The sequence below is a fragment of the Epinephelus lanceolatus genome, chromosome 17 (assembly GCF_041903045.1).
Source record: "Epinephelus lanceolatus isolate andai-2023 chromosome 17, ASM4190304v1, whole genome shotgun sequence".
In the NCBI taxonomy this organism is placed as follows: domain Eukaryota; kingdom Metazoa; phylum Chordata; class Actinopteri; order Perciformes; family Serranidae; genus Epinephelus; species Epinephelus lanceolatus.
Window position 1 is genome coordinate 21392345 of NC_135750.1, and position 17983 is coordinate 21410327.

The 17983-nt window shown below is 41.7% G+C and overlaps 1 protein-coding gene across 1 annotated transcript; it reads right to left on the minus strand.

The window, feature by feature from the left end:
- Window positions 1-1615: 1615 nt before the first annotated feature.
- On the minus strand, window positions 1616-17895 carry zfand4 (zinc finger, AN1-type domain 4). The gene is made up of 10 exons (XM_033613442.2): window positions 17543-17895; window positions 15893-16204; window positions 13790-13865; window positions 12004-12071; window positions 11667-11853; window positions 11136-11283; window positions 9373-10605; window positions 8319-8373; window positions 4489-4606; window positions 1616-2706 (listed from the first exon to the last, which is right to left on the minus strand). The coding sequence occupies exons 2-10, from the start codon at window positions 16074-16076 to the stop codon at window positions 2571-2573; spliced, it is 2205 nt and encodes a 734-aa protein (XP_033469333.1). The 5' UTR covers window positions 16077-16204; window positions 17543-17895; the 3' UTR covers window positions 1616-2570.
- Window positions 17896-17983: the final 88 nt, after the last annotated feature.

The window sequence follows — 17983 nt, forward strand, 5'->3', positions numbered from 1 at the left end:
TTGTCTGTTGCACAGAAACAGCATCCAAAGTGAAGGCAGAATGTATAATGGGTAGCACCTCCACTTTCCATTTGAACCTCTCCACTACTCAGTGACTCACCAGCAAAGAAAGACCACGTATTTATGTGTCTGATTACTCAAAGTGTTTGCTGATTGCAACATTATCTGCACTCCACTCTAACGGATTAATTTGTGTTATACATGTGTGCATGTAAACAAACTATAGCTTTGAAGTGCTCTCCCTGACAAAATTATTAATATGCAGACACTGCATTCGAAAATGAACTACGGTGGCAGAAGGCCCAGTGGGATCCGTCCATCTGTGGATCAGGAGCAGATCTGAGAGGCTGACCACTTGCACTCTTGTTTTTAATCTTTTTCTAGTTTGTTTTCCTGTTTTGGCACTTACACAGCATGTTTACAGATATCAGACACTCACATTTAACATTTTAAGACCTTTTTAAGATCATTTTTAACCAAACTGAAGACTGATTTTCAGAGAAATCATCTTGGTTCTTATTCAAACATTGCAGGTAAATATAAAGAAGTACATATGTGGTCCCATTCAGAGGTAGTTTTATGCAGTAATATGGTTATTAGAGTGAGTTAGGTTACTTACTTAAAGGATGGAAAAATTGTAGATGGACTTTTAAGGCTTAAAATTTAAACACTTGAATATAAGCCATTTTTTAACACCCTTTTAAAACCTGCAGACATCCCATTAAAACAAACATGCTGAACAAATTATCTGATAGTAGCTGGGGAGGAAAAAAATCAATACAGCATAAAATCACAATATTTTGGGAGGCCACACTGCATTAGTACTTGTACGTGAAGTATCTGTTTCTTACTATATAAATTATTAACGTTGCAAATACAACTTTAACTCTTCATAGCCTATTGAAAATAGTTAAATCAACTGCTTTTTTCAGTCCACTTGATACATTTTGCTGCCATAAAAATGAGTGAAGTGAGATGAACAGACTGGAAGAGTAATCTTATTAAATAAAACAGATGTTGACAAAGTTTGCCTTTGGGGACATGACTTACCATATTGTAAAACGTTCATAATTGCAATAATATTCTATTGTGACTTGAGTATCGTGATCATATCACATCGTGGGGCCTCAGGTGACTCTCACCTCTTCCAGTAGCCCAGTAAGAGGATCACAGAGTTGTCCTGTGACGGTGACACAGCACTAATGAAGTAAGATCTAACAAGATATTTGTCCCAATTTTGGCTAGAAATCAAGAGAACTGGGGGGTGGGGGTGGGGTGGCTAATCAACAGGTGCAAATTAATTTCCGCTTGTTGCTTAGGAACTGGCCGAGGGTCTGCGTCAGGAGGACAGGGTAGTTAATGTGACAAGAATTAGTCAGTGATAACAAACACAAACTGTTTCTCATCTCCTTCACAGTAATATGAGAAGTATTAGGCGAGCAGCAGGAAAGGTCAAACATTCAACGTGCAAATAATGAGGAAGCGAAACAGCCAGGCTTGAGGACACTGCAAAGAAACGAGTAAATTACAAACCATCTGTACCTGTGAAAAAATGATCAGTCAATTGGAAACATAATTAGAGAGGCGTTGGATCTAAACACACAGGAGTCGGCGGTGTATGTATGTATGGAAAGAAACTTTATTAGATCAAACCCCTGTAGATACTATAACAGCATTTAAAGTTTTTGCAACAGCTGAGCAATAAAAAAGACTTACAAAAGATTTTTTATGGCAACCACCTTACTTGTAGACACATCATAAATACCATAAACACCCCCCCTCCCCATCCCAAATCCTAATACAGTTTACATAATAGGATTACAGATTACAACTGACATTCACACCTACACACGTCGCATACTTGCTATTTCAAAACCAACCTTGAATTTAAATATTCATTAATAAATATTAAGTATTTCATCAATAAGTGAGTGAAATGTTCTGCTTTAAGAAAGATTTCATTAGTGATGTCGGTATTCATGTGCCCATGTAACAAAGATGTGTAGAGGTGAGGAATATAAAAATCTGGATGACGACAACATAAGCACTTCATAAGACAAACACGGAAATTTAAGTATCCTTCCCCCCATAATAAGGAAAGTCAAATGTATAAACATGATAGTTCTAAAGTGCATCTTTCAAAGACTTGTCGAATGAAAAGTCATCAGCGGTCCTATTTAAAAAAGGAAACCAAAAAAGGCCGACAAAACTAAAAATAGATATGTCTGAATGTGCAGCAGATATATTTAGCAAAAAACTACCTACATACAAGCACAGTTTTTTTTGTTTTGTTTTGTTTATACACAATGAAAAAAGCACAAGGTAACAGATAAAAAGGATAAACATCTTCACATTGTCAAGAAGTGATAATTAGTTCTTTGCCGTTTCAGTCCACACCTGTTTGTTCACACTTGGCTTTGCAGAATATTTTATTTAAATTTTTAAGCAAACTTGGCTGATAAAAAAAAGCACACAGTGGTGAATAAGTTCCTTCTCTCTGCTAGAGATGACTCTGCAGAATCTCTTGTGTTCAGTCAGTCTAACCTGTAGTTCTTCAGGTCGTCCCTGGTCTAGATCTTAGGCAGCTTGGGAGCACTGATGAGAGGGTTGGTCTCTTGCAGAAATCTCCGTCCGGCACTCTTGTAGTCATATGTGCAGTCGTGGGTCTCTGCGTAGCGGTGGGTGGCACAGAAGTTGTGACCACACCTGCAGGGTTCAAATAAACAGATATTTTGGTACGGTTGCAACAACACAGAAACGGTACTTTACATTTTTAAAAAAGGTTTTAAGAGACCTTGCAGTCGGGAAATAAAAACATTCAGTGTCACCTATGGCTGACACCTTGTGGACAGGCGGTTGGTCGATATGCTCTTGTCCAAGGAAACTCATTGGCCGACAATCACTGGTGTTACTTTCACAAGACTGTGTCCACCAAGGCTATTCAGTTAAGGCTGGGACATGGCTGGAGGATTAAAGCAGACAGCACTAGAAATAAAGGGATGGTGTCTGCTTAGATGCTCTTTGGGTGCGCTCGGCCTGACAGAACTTTGTGGGTAACTTGGCACTCGAAGCATTTGTTTGTGTGCTTTTATTAAACACCTTGTCAGTGATTGCGGATTTGTAATTCTCACACCTTTATTTTTGGTATAAAATTCATTCCAACCCAAGGCTGACTGTGTCGCCTCAGTGAAATGAATCAATCGTCCCCATGCTCTGTGATAGTGCGCCCGGTATTGAGCCTTTCGCAAGTGCAGACCAGATTTTACTGCAAATTTGTTGTACCTAATTGACATGACGCGATATGATGCCATGAAGTCTCCTCTTTTTAGCCTTCTTGGTGTCCACTTAAGTGTTTCTACCCTGTTGAAACCGCCCAGCTGGGAGCGATAGTGTGCTTTGGAGGCGCAGCATCTTTTCAGCTGAGATGCTGTGTTTGTGTCTGTTTGCTACGATTCAGAATATTCATGGAAGTAAAAGATGTCGGCACAAGGTCGAATACTTTGGATGAAGGGAAGGCTGAAGCATGTAGGGACAGGACGGACCAGCCAGCCTATGTGGCCAGCAGTATTAATTCTCCTGCATTGTTGTTGTTATTCAGCACGTGTACATGTAACCTTAAGATATGACAGTTTGTCTTTGTGGTATTTGTCCCACCCCTCCACCACTGTGATTGGACAGCTGAGTAACAGTGACAAGCGGCTACAGCATTTATAGGAGTGCTCAGGAAAGAATACACTCTTAGTGGCTCGCCATGCTGCTGCATTTGTAGTATGGTGTAAATGCACGGTGCTCCCATTAGAAAGAATTGACCAATCAAATGGTTGAACAGTAGGTAGAATTTCAGTCAACCAAGATTTTCTTTGGTTTTGGCCTGCAGCTCTAGTTTCTCCATCAGCTAAGATCATCTGCTAAATCATCAGGTTGTTCTGCTGAGTATAAATGCAGTCACATTACTCCCTCCTTATTCTAACTCCTCCAGAGCAGTTCTCTTAGACTAAAAGCTTCCTTTGTGGGCTCTAATCTCTCTATGCATATCAGTCTGTTAGTGAAAAGAGCAACACTCTTTCTACTATGTACTATCTGTAATTCATTTCACTTATGAGCGCTAATATTGAGTAAATTATATGACTCATTTAATCGCCGTAGCATCAGTTAGTCTTTTGAACACAGTCGGGGGCTTTACGTTACACACTGTTGCATCAGACTCAGGATGTACAACGGACAAGCCCCGAGAGAGGGAAGTGATCCAGATTGATATCGTGGGGATAACTTTGATAATGCTAATAACTTGTGGCAGAACAAGCAGTGAACAGACGTGTTTTCACTGGAGAGATGGCTGCGAGACAAAATGAACTAGGAAAAGACCACTTTCTACTAAAACGGCTGCTTCAAGGACAAGAATGACAAATAGGAGGAGATTTGATTTAGAGTCAAGCGGCGAGTGGGTGAGTGAGTGAGTGCAGGTTGAAAGGCTGAAGGCACCTGTACCTGCACTCGTAGCTGGTGGCCAGGCCAGTCTTCTTGCCACAGAGGAAGCAGTGCTTTGAGCTCTTCTTCTTGCTGCCTGTGGGAGCTTTGACTGGAGGTAGGTGGTATGTTGGAGTGCCTGCGAAAAGAGTAAACATTTTTTATTGTTTGCTTTGCAGGAGCCAGTGGGGAGCAGCTGATGGCGTATTGGAAAGGTTTGTATTAATCCACACACAGCCCAGTCACGTAGCTCGGCTCTCTTCTGTAAATGATACCATTTCAGGTGCCCCCAGTGTCTGCACACGGCATAACTGGAGATTTAGGAACATTTGACAGCCTCCGCTTTAATTTGTGCTTTCTTTAACATTTCAGACTTAAGATCATCACAGCAATCATGAAGCCATAAAAAGGTTACATCAACACAGAAAACCTTAGGGAGGAAAATTGCACATCTTTCTCTATTTAGTACTTTGAGGCATGTTGTACTTCTTACCGAACCCCAGCGATGATGTCAAAGCAGCCGTTTTCACCAGATGTCAAAGGCAAAACACCTGCTGTGAAATCACACACTGGAGTATGGCCAGAAATGCAATATGCTTTTAAGTCTCACTGCACATTTCTAAAAACCTGTCAGTCTTCACCGTTTTACTTTGTTTTGTCTAAGTTTTTATCTTATTGCCATTTCATTGAGCACAAGGAGAGCGCTTTCATATTATGCAATATGCCTGCTTAATGTCTGTCACCTGATACCCACAGGAATAAACTGCCAGAAAAGAATCTCTCAAAAACACACAGACACATTCATGTCTTTTTATCTCTGGTTTCTTTGTTAGTCCTGACAATTCATTTCGAGGTTTATGATGTCGTTAGATTAGATTGCAGACAATTAAACTTGATGTAAACAGTGGTGAATGCAGTTGTGACACTGCTGTTCTGCAGATAATTGTCTGAAAGGGGTTTTGGGGCATTTTCAGGCTTTGCCATTTGAACCATTTCCTTGTCGCAATTTTAGGAAATGTCAGAAAACAAACTGTTCATTTCTAAGTCAGGGAACACCAGTTTATGTCAGCTTGTACCGGTGATAATCGTGTCTGTGGAAGCATGCGGCACGGCAGGGCTTGTGAGCCGTGGGGATACGGGAACGTACAGATAAAACTGACAGCTCTGTGATGAAGGTAGAGGAAGCTCGCTGTCAAGCAGCTGGGCGTGGGATTGGATTTTTATTTGTTTTGTACACTTTAATCTGCTGCCACACAGACATACAGTGGGTTCAAACATAATCAGACCCAAGCACATTTTCCACAGTCTCTTGTTTTGTAGACCAAACTTGAATTTGATTATCATTTAATTAAGGGTTGTCCCAATGAGGTTTTCTTTGCCAATCCTGATCAGGCTCATTTAATACGGAGGATCTGACATATTCTCAGCACACGGAGCACCGAGAGACACAAAGGTACCTTTTTTGTAACTTAAAAGTATCTCAGCTTGTGTCACATGCTGTCAGTGTTGATATCTTCATTGAAACTCCTGACTGTGTTTTGTTTGTGTTGCTCTGCAGATCAGTCACTGATGACAGATAAAAACTTACAATGTTTTAATGGCGTACAAAGAGATTTTTGTAAAAGCTGGTCTTCATGGCACACAATGGGTTTTTCATGAACAATGGATCTGCATTCCAGCCCAATCAAAATATCGTATCTTGTACGGATCTGGATTTTCCTACTAATTACCAAGGAAGTTTCCTTGAAAGAACAAGGTAATATTTTTCTAGGCAAAACTTCCTCCTTGAAATAGCTCCACTTAAGCCCGAGTAAATAATAATTTCTCATTACTTTACTACTGGAAACTCCATGCAACTGAATGCTGTCTCTGTTATCCCTATAATTAGTACCAAATTGCACAGTTCCTTTCAAGAAACCTCTGGGAAATTATTAGGAAATTATGGACTTGTAAAATAAAGCATTAACAACTAGACTTTGCAGAGCAGTTAGAGACATTTTCATCAATGGCAACAAAGTGAGAAGTAGTTGATTTTTTCATACATATTGATACTGAATATTCGAAACAATTTCAACATGCATTTTCTGCAAAATCAATACAACGGAACAAGCTGCGCTCCCTTGTTCTCTCTTATTGCTAATGTTTACTACATAACTACATACTACTGGCATAATGAATGGATATTACATACATTGAAAAGTATTGTATTTCATGTCTCCAACTGCTGGTGGGCCATCACAATAAGAGTGTGCATGCATATGATGTTAATTCTACTACAGAAAAGACTTGATGACCACTAAAATTAGGTAGGGAAAGAAGTGGATATATTGATACCAATATCGGTCAAATGCATTGTTACATATCGGCATATTGGATATAGGCAAAAAATCCAATGTTGTGCATCCCTGGTATTAATGTTAGAAATTCCAGTATAGTGGCAACTCTAGTGAGAACCCATTTTTAACAACAAAACCAAAAATACTGAAATTACTTATGTATATACTGTGTGCAGTCAGATTGTTATGAACAGATTGATCCACCTCCTTTTATTTAACTTATCCTAAATAAGTCACTAAAACACCTTGAAAAGCTGTACTAAAGAACTAGATGGATGAGAGGAAAGTTCCTCTGCTCTGCCCTGAATGCCAAATGCTCCTATATCCACAGCTTACACCTGGCCAACACATCCATATGGTAAAGCAGTAAAGCAGGGGAACATGTCCTGATTGATGAAACTATGAATGATGTCAAATATAGACAGACATTTGGGAAAAAAAACGTAGCCAAGAGCACACTCAATCTCACAGTGGAGGGATGACTCACTTTTCAGCACAACGACCACAACAACATAGTCAAGACAATAACAGAGTCAGAATGTCCTTGAATGGCCTCTTCAGAGTCCAGACTGGAATTCTGCTAAATTATATATGGAGAGTTTTCCAAGAATTCCCATATATCCTGACAGCACTAGTGGGTATTTATGTGGAAGAATGAACAAAACACTACAGTGTAGGTGTGTAAAGCCGGTTAAGGCGACTCCAGGAAGACCTGAAGCTGTAATTACTGCCAAGGGTGTCTCTAAAATTAATCTTTTGAGAACAAAATTAATCTTTTTTGAAAGACTCATGGAGGAGTGAACACCAGAGTCAGCATTCTTAGTGTCTCTGATAGATGGAATATATTTTGGAGGCCCACTCAAATACTGAAATAATTTCTAGGCTGTGATTTATTTATTTATGATTTAGTCCTTTCACAACTCTGTAGAAATGCAGTCGAAAGTACAAACTGACTTAAAAATCATTCATGTGCAGCTGTTGGGCTGCTGAATGTTGTTTGCAGTCGATTCATTGACCACCATCAATAAGTTCTCAGTCCGTGGGAAACACTGATAAACAAAAGTTCAGCAATACAGGAAAATAGGAGTACCTTGACTCACTACCTGCAGCACTATATTTACCCTGTATACCCCCTCTTTGTAGGTAGACTGAGCCTATCAGTGGTCGACATAAATAAGTGAGTGTGCTTGTGTGTAGGCCTGGCGCCTTATGTTGTTTGTGCTGCTTCTGCAGTTGAAGCAATAATGAATATTTAAAACCCTTGCGGGGCTTTGTTGTAGCACTCACACAACATATACTGAAGACTTTCACAGAGCAACTTCCTCTCTGTATGCCCCCGCACCTCTCAAGAACTGCACCTCCGTTCAGAGCCGTTTGCCTACGACGCACGCTGGTACAGCAGGTGGCTGTAAAGTCCACAACTCAAATGTGCAATCTCACCACCACAGTGCAGCACTTCTCTTTATATGCTGGTGCTTTTATGAAAACATGAAGGTGTTTGTGTGTCTCTCTTACCTATTCTCCCGAATGATGTCATGACTCCCCCAGCTGATGCAAGAGTATTGGTGGCCTGAGAACAGCAACATGAAATATTTTTAATTCAAAATTAATAAAACAATAAACAAAGAAAGGAACAAAACATCAAAAAGTAAGTTGTGTATATATTTACTTATATGTAAGTGTTTAAGTTCACACAGCAGGACAAAAAAGAGACAAAAAACTGATGTTCTTTTCACAAGGGGGACCATCAGATTATCACAGATCTCCGATTTCTTACATTCAGCTGTTTTCAATCAATCATGACCAATATTTGCATTTCGCCTTGTGCATCTAACTTACAAAGCATTGGACTTTGCTTTTATGATCCTGCAAATAGGATACACTTTGATATTCTATTGGAAACCATTTCACATTGTATTAATTGAACCTTACATATTATACCACACTGGAGCTCATTTGGCTTAATGTCTAATTACTGCATTTTAATGAAATGTTTCAACTGAGAAGCAACGTGTGGGTATTTTCTTTATCATCATTATATTGTGTGCTTTGCTCTAAGGCTGGAAGATACTATTATCACCCCATCTCATGGCAAAACTCATATCTTGATATCACAAGTGACAATTCTCATCTCTAAATGACTAATCAGTGAATGCTTGCTATGCTGCATGACATCTAAAATACTTGACAGTACAATGTATGCAACTTTCAACAACTAAAAAATAACAAATACAACTGAATCAATGTGATGAACCTGATTGAGATAGTATATTATTTTTAACAATTCAGTGAATGTGATATCAAGATTACGCTGTGACTATTATAGCAAAAAACAATACTTTACTTTAAAGCATCTGCTACCTTTGTGGGTTGGGATGAGCACAGACTAAGTTCTGGCAGTCACTATTACTCAAATTTAAGAGGGAGCAATTTACAGAACACATTGTTTGAAAACCTACAAACACTTAAAAACACTGACGTTCTCTGGAGAATAAAATACAAATGAGGACTGAAAACTATTCCACGGATCTAATCTGAGCAGCAAACACTGACGCCTCTCTGTACTCACCATGTAAGAGGCTGCTGCCCGGTGCAACGGTGACATTTGTCTTATCAGATCACCCTGAAGTAGCCTGTTAGTTGGGATGGATGGCAGTCTGGAGCCAAAGCTGCCCAGTCCTGAGGCAGTGGCAGGGGGCAATGCCAGTGCGAGTCCTAGACCGTCACCAAGGCCGTCCCTACTGTCTGGAGCCCTTGTGGAAAGAGAAGCCAGGAGTTCAGAGTTGTTCAGGGACCCCAGTGGCTCCTTACAGGCTTGGTTGGCCATCTTAGTGATGCCTCTTGCTTCCCTCTTGGAGATAAGCTCTGGCCTCTTGCCTGGTGACTCCACTTTAACGCCACGGAGTCGTGGTGGATGAGTTGACGAGGTGGTGGAGGGGTGAGGGGATGTGCTGCCTGGCTTCACTTGTGCTGAGGATTGTGCTTGAAGGTTGGGCTGTAAACAGGACAGAGTGGAATCAAAAGCCTGAGGCAGCGGTCTGGTAGAAGTGGATGGTGAGGTGGGGACGGGCAATGGAGAGGGGGGGCTGATATGAAATGCTGTGCCGTGCTGCGTCCTATCACCTCTGCTGGTGAAAGTATCACTTGTCCCAAGTGTCCAGGTACTGAGTGGGGAGGGGGAGAGCGGCAACTGGTGCTGAGCCCCGACCTCGAGGGACCGACAACCTCCCTCTGGTTGGGTGGACACATCCAGACTAAGAGGGTCTAACAATTCTCCAAATGGAGCTCCAGGCTGTGCTGGCACCACCAGCCCAGCAGGTTCCTCCAACAAACTCAGCCCAACTGCCTCCCCTGCAGGCTCAGCTGGGTCAAAGGTGGCTTCAGGTGGCCCCCTGATACACAGCGGAGGGAGCTGAGGGTACACACAGTCCCTCATCAACCTGGTGTTGCCAATGTCCAATCGGGACACTTTGGGAGGGGGCCTGATCTTTGCAAATGGTGGGCACGTCTCCCATGGCTCCTCCTCCTGAAGCATATAACAAGAAGGCGAGGAGAAAGAAGGAGGGGGTCGTCTGGGGATAGAAAAGTGGGCAGAGGTTGCAGCAGCAGAAGGTGGGGAGGGGTCTATGGATTCATGGTCTGCAATTGGAGGTAGCTGTGCATTTGACTGCCAAGGCTGGTTAATCTGGGGGAGTGAACGAAAGAGGCGATGATGGTGACGTGTGCTTGAAGGTCCTAGAGAGCCACCGCAGGGATGTGGGCTGACAGGGGGCCGTGGTTTCACTTTTGCAGACTTCTTCGGCTGGAAGACAGACACAGACACAGACAGTCAGATTTTACCACATTATCCTCTCCAATGTACTCTACATATTCAGTATTTTTCCCATTCTGTAAAATGATAAAATCATAGTGGTTATCTCATCACTTGATTTCAGCTGCTTGTATAAATTAATTATAAGCATAAAAAATCTTTAAAGCGCCAGTGCAGTTTAATGTAATGAAAAGCTCTATCCTCTTACAAACACATGCAAATTAGTGTTTGGCGCAGTACATCTGCAATATGCAAAATAGTCGCAGGCTACCATTTTTAGTCCATGATTATGACAAGCAGGATTCTATGTGATGGCAATATTAGACATAATTTGGTATCATTATTATATTGATGAAACATTTAGAAGAATAGCTTTAACAGAGACACAGACACAGACACAGACAATGCCTGTTTTTTATAGCATGTCTATATTTAAATGGTGTGAAAATGAATATTGTGTGAAGGCCACATTAGCACTAGGCGGTACAATTCTAATTTTTGTAATCCCAGTAGCTTCCAACCTTCTTGTTGAGGTTCATGTCCTCCATCTTGGCTTTGAGGAGCTTCATTTTGTTCATGGTGATGGAGTTCTCAAGGCTTTGCTGTGCAGCTGCAGAACTCTCTCCATCCTCCTCCTCCTCTGCACACATATTATACACCGAGCCACCGCTGGAAAATATGAGAGGTAAAAACACTCTTTCTATTAGTGATCTAACAAAGCTATTGGCCCTCTCTCCTCCGTGGCCCTACTCACTGAACTCAGCTGCCGCAACTACCACTGAATAATCAATGTTAAGTACTCAGCACCGGCTGTGTAATTAGATAATTATACTTATTTATCTTGTTTGTTCCTCATTTGTTCCTCTTTTTCTCCTTTTAACATTCTTAATAGTCAATATAATTGTCTCCGATTATTTCTGATGATTCTGTTTGTGACTAAACCCTTGGCACATTCCTTTTATGTGAATAGTTTTAATATTTGAACGGATAATAATACAATGATATCATAATGGTGCTCAAAAACAACAAGGACATCATGACAATATCCTAACCTCAGAGATTCAGACAGAGGGGTGAGGGTGCCATCTCCTCTGTCGACCACTCGGAAGAAGTTGAGCTGGTCACCCTCACGATAGACCACAAAGGTAACCTGCTTGTTAGCCAAGGTTTTCTCCCAACCCTCCTCCTTTGTGGTCTCCATCAGGTCAGTCACCTCTTTGATAGGATCCTCCATGGTTACTGACAGAATAACAATGAGGGTTCTGTGGTTAAAACGAGTAACTGCATTTTTAAATTCCCTAATGTGTGAGGCAATTACTTTGAAAATCTTTATATAATATAAAACTTCAGATGCCCAGCTGTCATGTGGATATAAGATCTTTTTCTTACCTCTCCTGGTGTTAATTGGGCCTCCCCTCATAGCTAAGACCAGTTTCAAAGTGCAGCCTTCTGCAATGCTACAAACACAAACAGACTGATGATCAATAAAGCCAATAAGTTAAAAGCAAAATTTGCCACTCTTTATGTGAATGTCCAAGTAGCGCTGAAAGTAAATGTAGTCAACTAAGGCACTTAACGCCTCAGTGTGGGCTATATTGACTGAGAAAGCTGCAAAATCTGTTGTTCTTCCTGCATCCAGAGCCGTCATTTGATGTGACATCAATATAGTTGGAGGCAAGGAAAAACTACAGCCTGATTTTCCGCCTCTGGGTAGCCGAGGGGGCTCTAGATGCCGCTTGTTGTCTTTGCTGTTACCAACAACAAAAATGGAATCCCAAAATATGAGTGCAGAGAATGTTATGGACAAGGGTACATATCAAAGCTACAGTGGGTTGGCTGACTTAGACATTCAGTTGTATTTATTCGAGCCAGAGTATATGAACAAACAAATGCAGCGGATAGAAACAAAGACTGTGGCTGTCGTGCAGAGGATACAGCCAGCGGGGACGCTCCAGATCCGGAGCTGCCGTGAGCAAACACCAGCTGGTCGAGCCTTTGCTCAAATTGTCCTCCGATGCCAACAGAAACTGAATCATTCTGCTGCAATTAATGTCAACGTGGGCAGATTTTTGTTGGACGTTGCCGACGCTGGGAGAGCCCAAGAGAGCCCGTGTGTGTGTTACTAATGAAAGTGAAAGTGAAAAGCATGAAAATCTTACTCCTGAGGTGGACGGAGGTGTGCTGGACAATTCCTCAGGATCCTGAAAATAAACTGGGAAAACAAATAAGACCAGCAGGGCCGAGAGGGTAGATGACCATTGAGGGAGTTTTTTTAGTCACCTGAGGCTATGTCTGTGTTTTATTTGGGCATCAAAAGCTCTCGCACAATGCATCCTGGTACCTGTAGGCACTGCCATCACAGCTCCACGGGCAGGAGAACTCAGTTTCCCTGCTCAATACAGCACGCACTAAGGAATTTATTGCTTTAATCCACCACATTTACCATCAACACTGATTGGACATCCATAGAAAAGGTGGCAAATTTTTCCTTTAAGAGTACTGTAACACACTTCCCAGTGTGTGTAATTGTAATGGGAGAGAAGGAAATAACATAAAGCAACATATTTACATTTAGAGTAAAATGCTTTACTTCTGAGGCAGATGGGAGATGCTCTGATATAAAGTAAACAGCACTTCAAGGGTCAGGATGTTTTCCAGATGAACTCAAGTGCACGACTGGGAATTCCACTGGAACATTTGTTTCTGATGAGCAGATGTTTCATTGCCTGCTCTACCCCTCCGCTTCTAAAACTTCAAAACCGTGCTGCAGTGCGATAGGCAAGCCGAGCAACATCTCACCAGGGGCTGTTCATGTGGAAAATTAAGTGACAAGCATTCATAACAATACCACCATCTGCAGCCAGCGGAGCACTGGAGGGTGAGGACTGCATCTCATAAACTGACAAGAGTGGAGGGGCAAGCTCTCTAAATATGACCAGTATGTCACTTGTCTCATCCGCCTCTACATCTCTGGCTCATTTACGATATGTTGAACTGAAGACTGAGTCACCGCCACAGCAGGGGGACTTTTAAAGTGCACATGCAAATGACTCTAAATGTACGCAGGGTGTTTTCAAACATACTGCTAATAAGTGGTCCAACAAACTTCGACTGTGTGATTTGCCTCAGTGTTAGTGCTCTGAAGGACAGAAAGGCTCTGCAGGAATAGACTTACCCATAGTCATGTAGACAATGTTCATCATCCAGCTCCAGATTGTTCCAGATAAGGTGTTGCTGGGCAACAGGGATACCTTTACAGACAGTCAGACAGAGAGAGAGAGGGTAGGAGAGAAAACAAGCAAAGTTGACATGGACCTGTTCATATTTCATAGACTAAGTTCACTAATCTGACAGTCAGACAAGATGGGAATGCTGCCAACAGAAGCATCTATACTGCTCTAAAGATGATTCATGCCTGCCCCCTAAAGACAGAATGATGTAACTGCTGAAAGGGGGTAAATCCCAGATGCATTGTTTAATTAAAATAGTGCACATTTAAAAAAACTTGTTGAGATGCTACAGTGGTACCTCAACACAGCTTACCCTACAGCTAAAGATGTCAGATGCATGAGGTTGACTGGGCTACAACCTAATATTACTGCAAATGAGACCAAAATAATAAGACTCCACTTGAAGGATGACAGCCTAATGAATACAAAGGCTCACTAGAGCTACTCCTTGAAATGAGATGCATAGTCAGGAAGCGCCCTGTGCCCACAATGAGTGAACTCGCTGACCCGGAGCTGGAGGTGAGCCAGTGTTAGCGAGTGAGCAGTGGTCCTTTCATTGCAGAGTAGTTTGCCCCATCACAAACACACTTGGCTTGGCTGACACACCTCCTCACACACAGAAAGCACAGAGAGGCCTTTCTGACCAAAAATGAGAACAGCGGCAAAGAATGTAGATGTCAAAGGTCATCCTGGTCTACAAAAAAGATACCTTAGAGGACAGCCAAGGTCAAAATAAATGAGAGCTAACAGATGATTAATTCAGATTAATTCAAACACAACCTACATGGCCTTATCCTTGACTACTCTGTAGAATGGACTTTGCTGGGTTCATTCATGCTGCCTCTACTGCCGGACTCAAAAAACAAGCCAACAGGTAAGTCCTTGGATTTTCTATAGTAATATTATCAAGGCAGTTGCATTTTACAAAGTCAACAAACAACCTGACTTCTTTACACATTTTTGTTTCTTCAATTTTGTATAAATGAGAGGAACAACAATAGCAATGCATGTGGTGGGTCTGAGTGACAGTACATTTTACAAGTACCCACTGCTGGAGAAAAAAGCACTGTCTGTAGTAGTATACACTGAATTTTACATTAGGACTACATTAATGGTCGAATATTTAATATTTTTCCAACACACAGTAGTTTGAATTTCAAATAAAACCTGACAACCCTACTCAACGCTGATCAAGGTGTAAAGAAGTCTCACATAGCCAGACCCATCTCGCACTGTGCCAACACTGGAAAAAAGTCTGGTTAAACAAATCATAATTCCACAGTAAGGGAAAAAGCACTCTGGGTTGTTTGCACTTCTTTAAACAGATCACAATCGTCTTCAGTGGCACTAAGCCCAGAATGCAGTGATGGTGCCTTTGCAAAATAGCATTGAGAGGGTACACTTCTTGGTGAAGAGGCAAACGACTGCATTAAAATGGCTAAAGCCCACAAAAGAAAACGCCACATGAAGATGTTTAGCTTGTAGGTTCCTAGGTTGGAGGTTGCTGTTGTTCTATGCAGAGCCCTGAAAGTGTGGAGATATGTCTTGCCGTGCGAGAGTAGTTTCACGTAGTGATGGGAATTTTAAAATGGTAACACACAGAACGCATGTCGCCGTCTTAGAAAGGCGGCCAAAGACATGCTTTATACCTACACTTTAAATCCTGTGAGCCAGACTACGTGTACAGTGACTAAGTCTAAATGCTCTAAATTTAAGTGTAACCATGCGGTTTCTGCCTTTTTTTTTTTTTTTATTTTATTTTGGCATCTGTTTTTTTTTACAAACAAAAAAACAACACAAACAACAAAAACAACTTTGAGCAACTCACTATAGAAGACTGAATAGACCATACAAAGTGGTCAAACAAATGACAGTATGTAAACAACAGTATACCAGAGGAGCCATTCCTGTAGCCTTTATTTTACCTGTCAATCAACTAATTGGCACAACTTGCTGGCTCAATAAGTGCAATAAAACTTCTAGGGTATGAATACTATTTCCTCACAGTGGACTTAAACATGCAAACAACACAGCTGTGTGCGTCCTACCTTCCAGCCTGTGGATCTTTGCCTTGACTGAAATGACAGCCTCAAAGGGCAACACGCGCAGCTCAAAGCAGGTCCCTGTCAGGGTCTCTATGAAGAGCTCCATAGTGTCATAGAAAGGGAGCTTATAGTGAAAAGCTCCCACGCTGTCGTCATTAAAGAAGGGTGGCTCCTTCCTGTCGGTCATCTTGGCAGGGTGGGAGAGAGACTTTAGGGATATGGTTAAATGGGAGGGCTGGCCCAAGATGAGGGAGAGAGGGACAGGCACTGCTCACTCTCCTCACGACCTTCACACATCATGCAGGACGACCACAGCTGTGAGAAGAGACAAAAACTCTGCGTGATTATCATAACTTTTCAGAAGGTTTCATTAGTTTAACCATTCCCTGCAACCTAGTGTCTCAAACATATTACATGTCCTTTCCACAGGTTCAGAAAACATTTGTGATAGCCTACATTTTGAAATTAAAAAACCTAACCTGTGATAGCCAAGTCCAGTTCACTGCATGTGGATGCAACATTTAGGCAGACTTTTCAATCAATTCATGTACTCAACTGCATTTTTGTTCAGACATGATGGACCAGTGGTAGAAGACAAAAACATGCTCCTGTGTGGAATAAAAATGTCCTCAAAACTTTTTTGTAGTATTTTCAAATTTCAGAGCAAATGTTTTAGAGTAAGGACATGTATCTGTGGCAGCAGACATGTGCAACCCTCTCATGAAAAATTCAGTGCAGCATTTAAGGCCCTGGCCAAAATTCAAGAGGATCAGGTGTGTTACATAAGCCCATCAGTGGTATGAGGTGTCCTGTGCCTGACCGCTCGCTGCCTTTGACAGATCACCTCTTGGGCCAACCAATATTAACCAAAATTTAATCTGCATGACAGACAGATAGCTTAAGTCCAATCATGCTTGTATTTATTAGGGGAAAAAATGAAGACAAGCTGAATTCAACATCTGATATAATGGTATGTCATGACACTTTGATATATGTGTACATGATCTTCTATCACTTAAAATGCAAAATAACAAAAGAATATAAGACCAGTCTTTCCTGCTTGGAACCAAGACATCAGTATCTAGCTTTCATTGTACATTGTCCTTTGTGTTTTGGACTATATTTGTCCACCAGCTGCTATCCAGAGCACATACTACACACAATGGCCCTTTAAATTAAACTGTTTTACCTTACTGGAGACGCTCAAGTAACAACTGATGCCCACAGTAAGGTGTAAAACACCAAAGATGAACTGACTCTCTGGCTGTCGGCTCTGTTATGTTAGTATGCGATGCCTGAGGCGTACTCAATCAGGTTGTCATAACAGGCCATTCTCTGAAGAAAACGGTCTGTTTTCAAGTCACTATCAACATTATATTCAAACTGCCTCTGGTTACGTTAAACCTTTTATAATACAGTGGTTGACGGCGCAACCAAAGCAGGAGCCACAGGGCAGGTCGGCGAAAAGAGATAAACTAGGTTAGCTAGCTACCAGCTGCCTGACAACGGAGATGAATGGAGTTGAAGTCGCACAACGGCTAACGTTAGCATAGAAAGGTCGCACAAACAGTACTCAAACCTCACAGTTTTCACAATATAGTTTAAAGCTTTGGTTGACGTTCGTATTTTATTAACAAAACCCGTTTGACTTACCAGTATCTTCCGCAATAGCGCGATAGTGGAGCCCACATTAGCCGACGTTGCTAATGTTAGCTTTCGTTGCCATGTTAGCCAACAACTCAAACAATGGCTACCTTTCTCAGTGGTTAGCTAGCAGGCTGCTAGGCTACATCCATGGGCTCCAGTCCGTCGCCGTCCAGTGTAGCTGTCGGGGGTAATGTTGCGTTTGAACCCATCAGCATAGCATCTTGTTTAACCCTAAAAACTACACACGGAACATAGAAGACTGTCGGCCGTTGTCGGTCGCCGTGGCCCCCTTGGAGGCGACATCATTATACCTGTCAAAGGCAGCTGAACAACACCTTTGTGACTACGATTGATTGACAGACAAAGGAACCAATCGGCGCCAAGCACTGTAAGGTAGGCGGGGCAATACATTGTTTGTTGTCAAAGGCACTTTTACATCCTTCTGAG

Coding starts and splice junctions, on each gene's coding strand:
- zfand4 (XM_033613442.2), bottom strand. CDS start 16,076: ATGACCGACAGGAAGGAGCCACCCTTCTTTAATGACGACAGCGTGGGA. Junction 10,606..11,135: donor ACATGAACCTCAACAAGAAG/GTTGGAAGCTAC, acceptor TCTGTCTTCCAG/CCGAAGAAGTCTGCAAAAGT. Junction 2,707..4,488: donor GCCACCAGCTACGAGTGCAG/GTACAGGTGCCT, acceptor TGAACCCTGCAG/GTGTGGTCACAACTTCTGTG.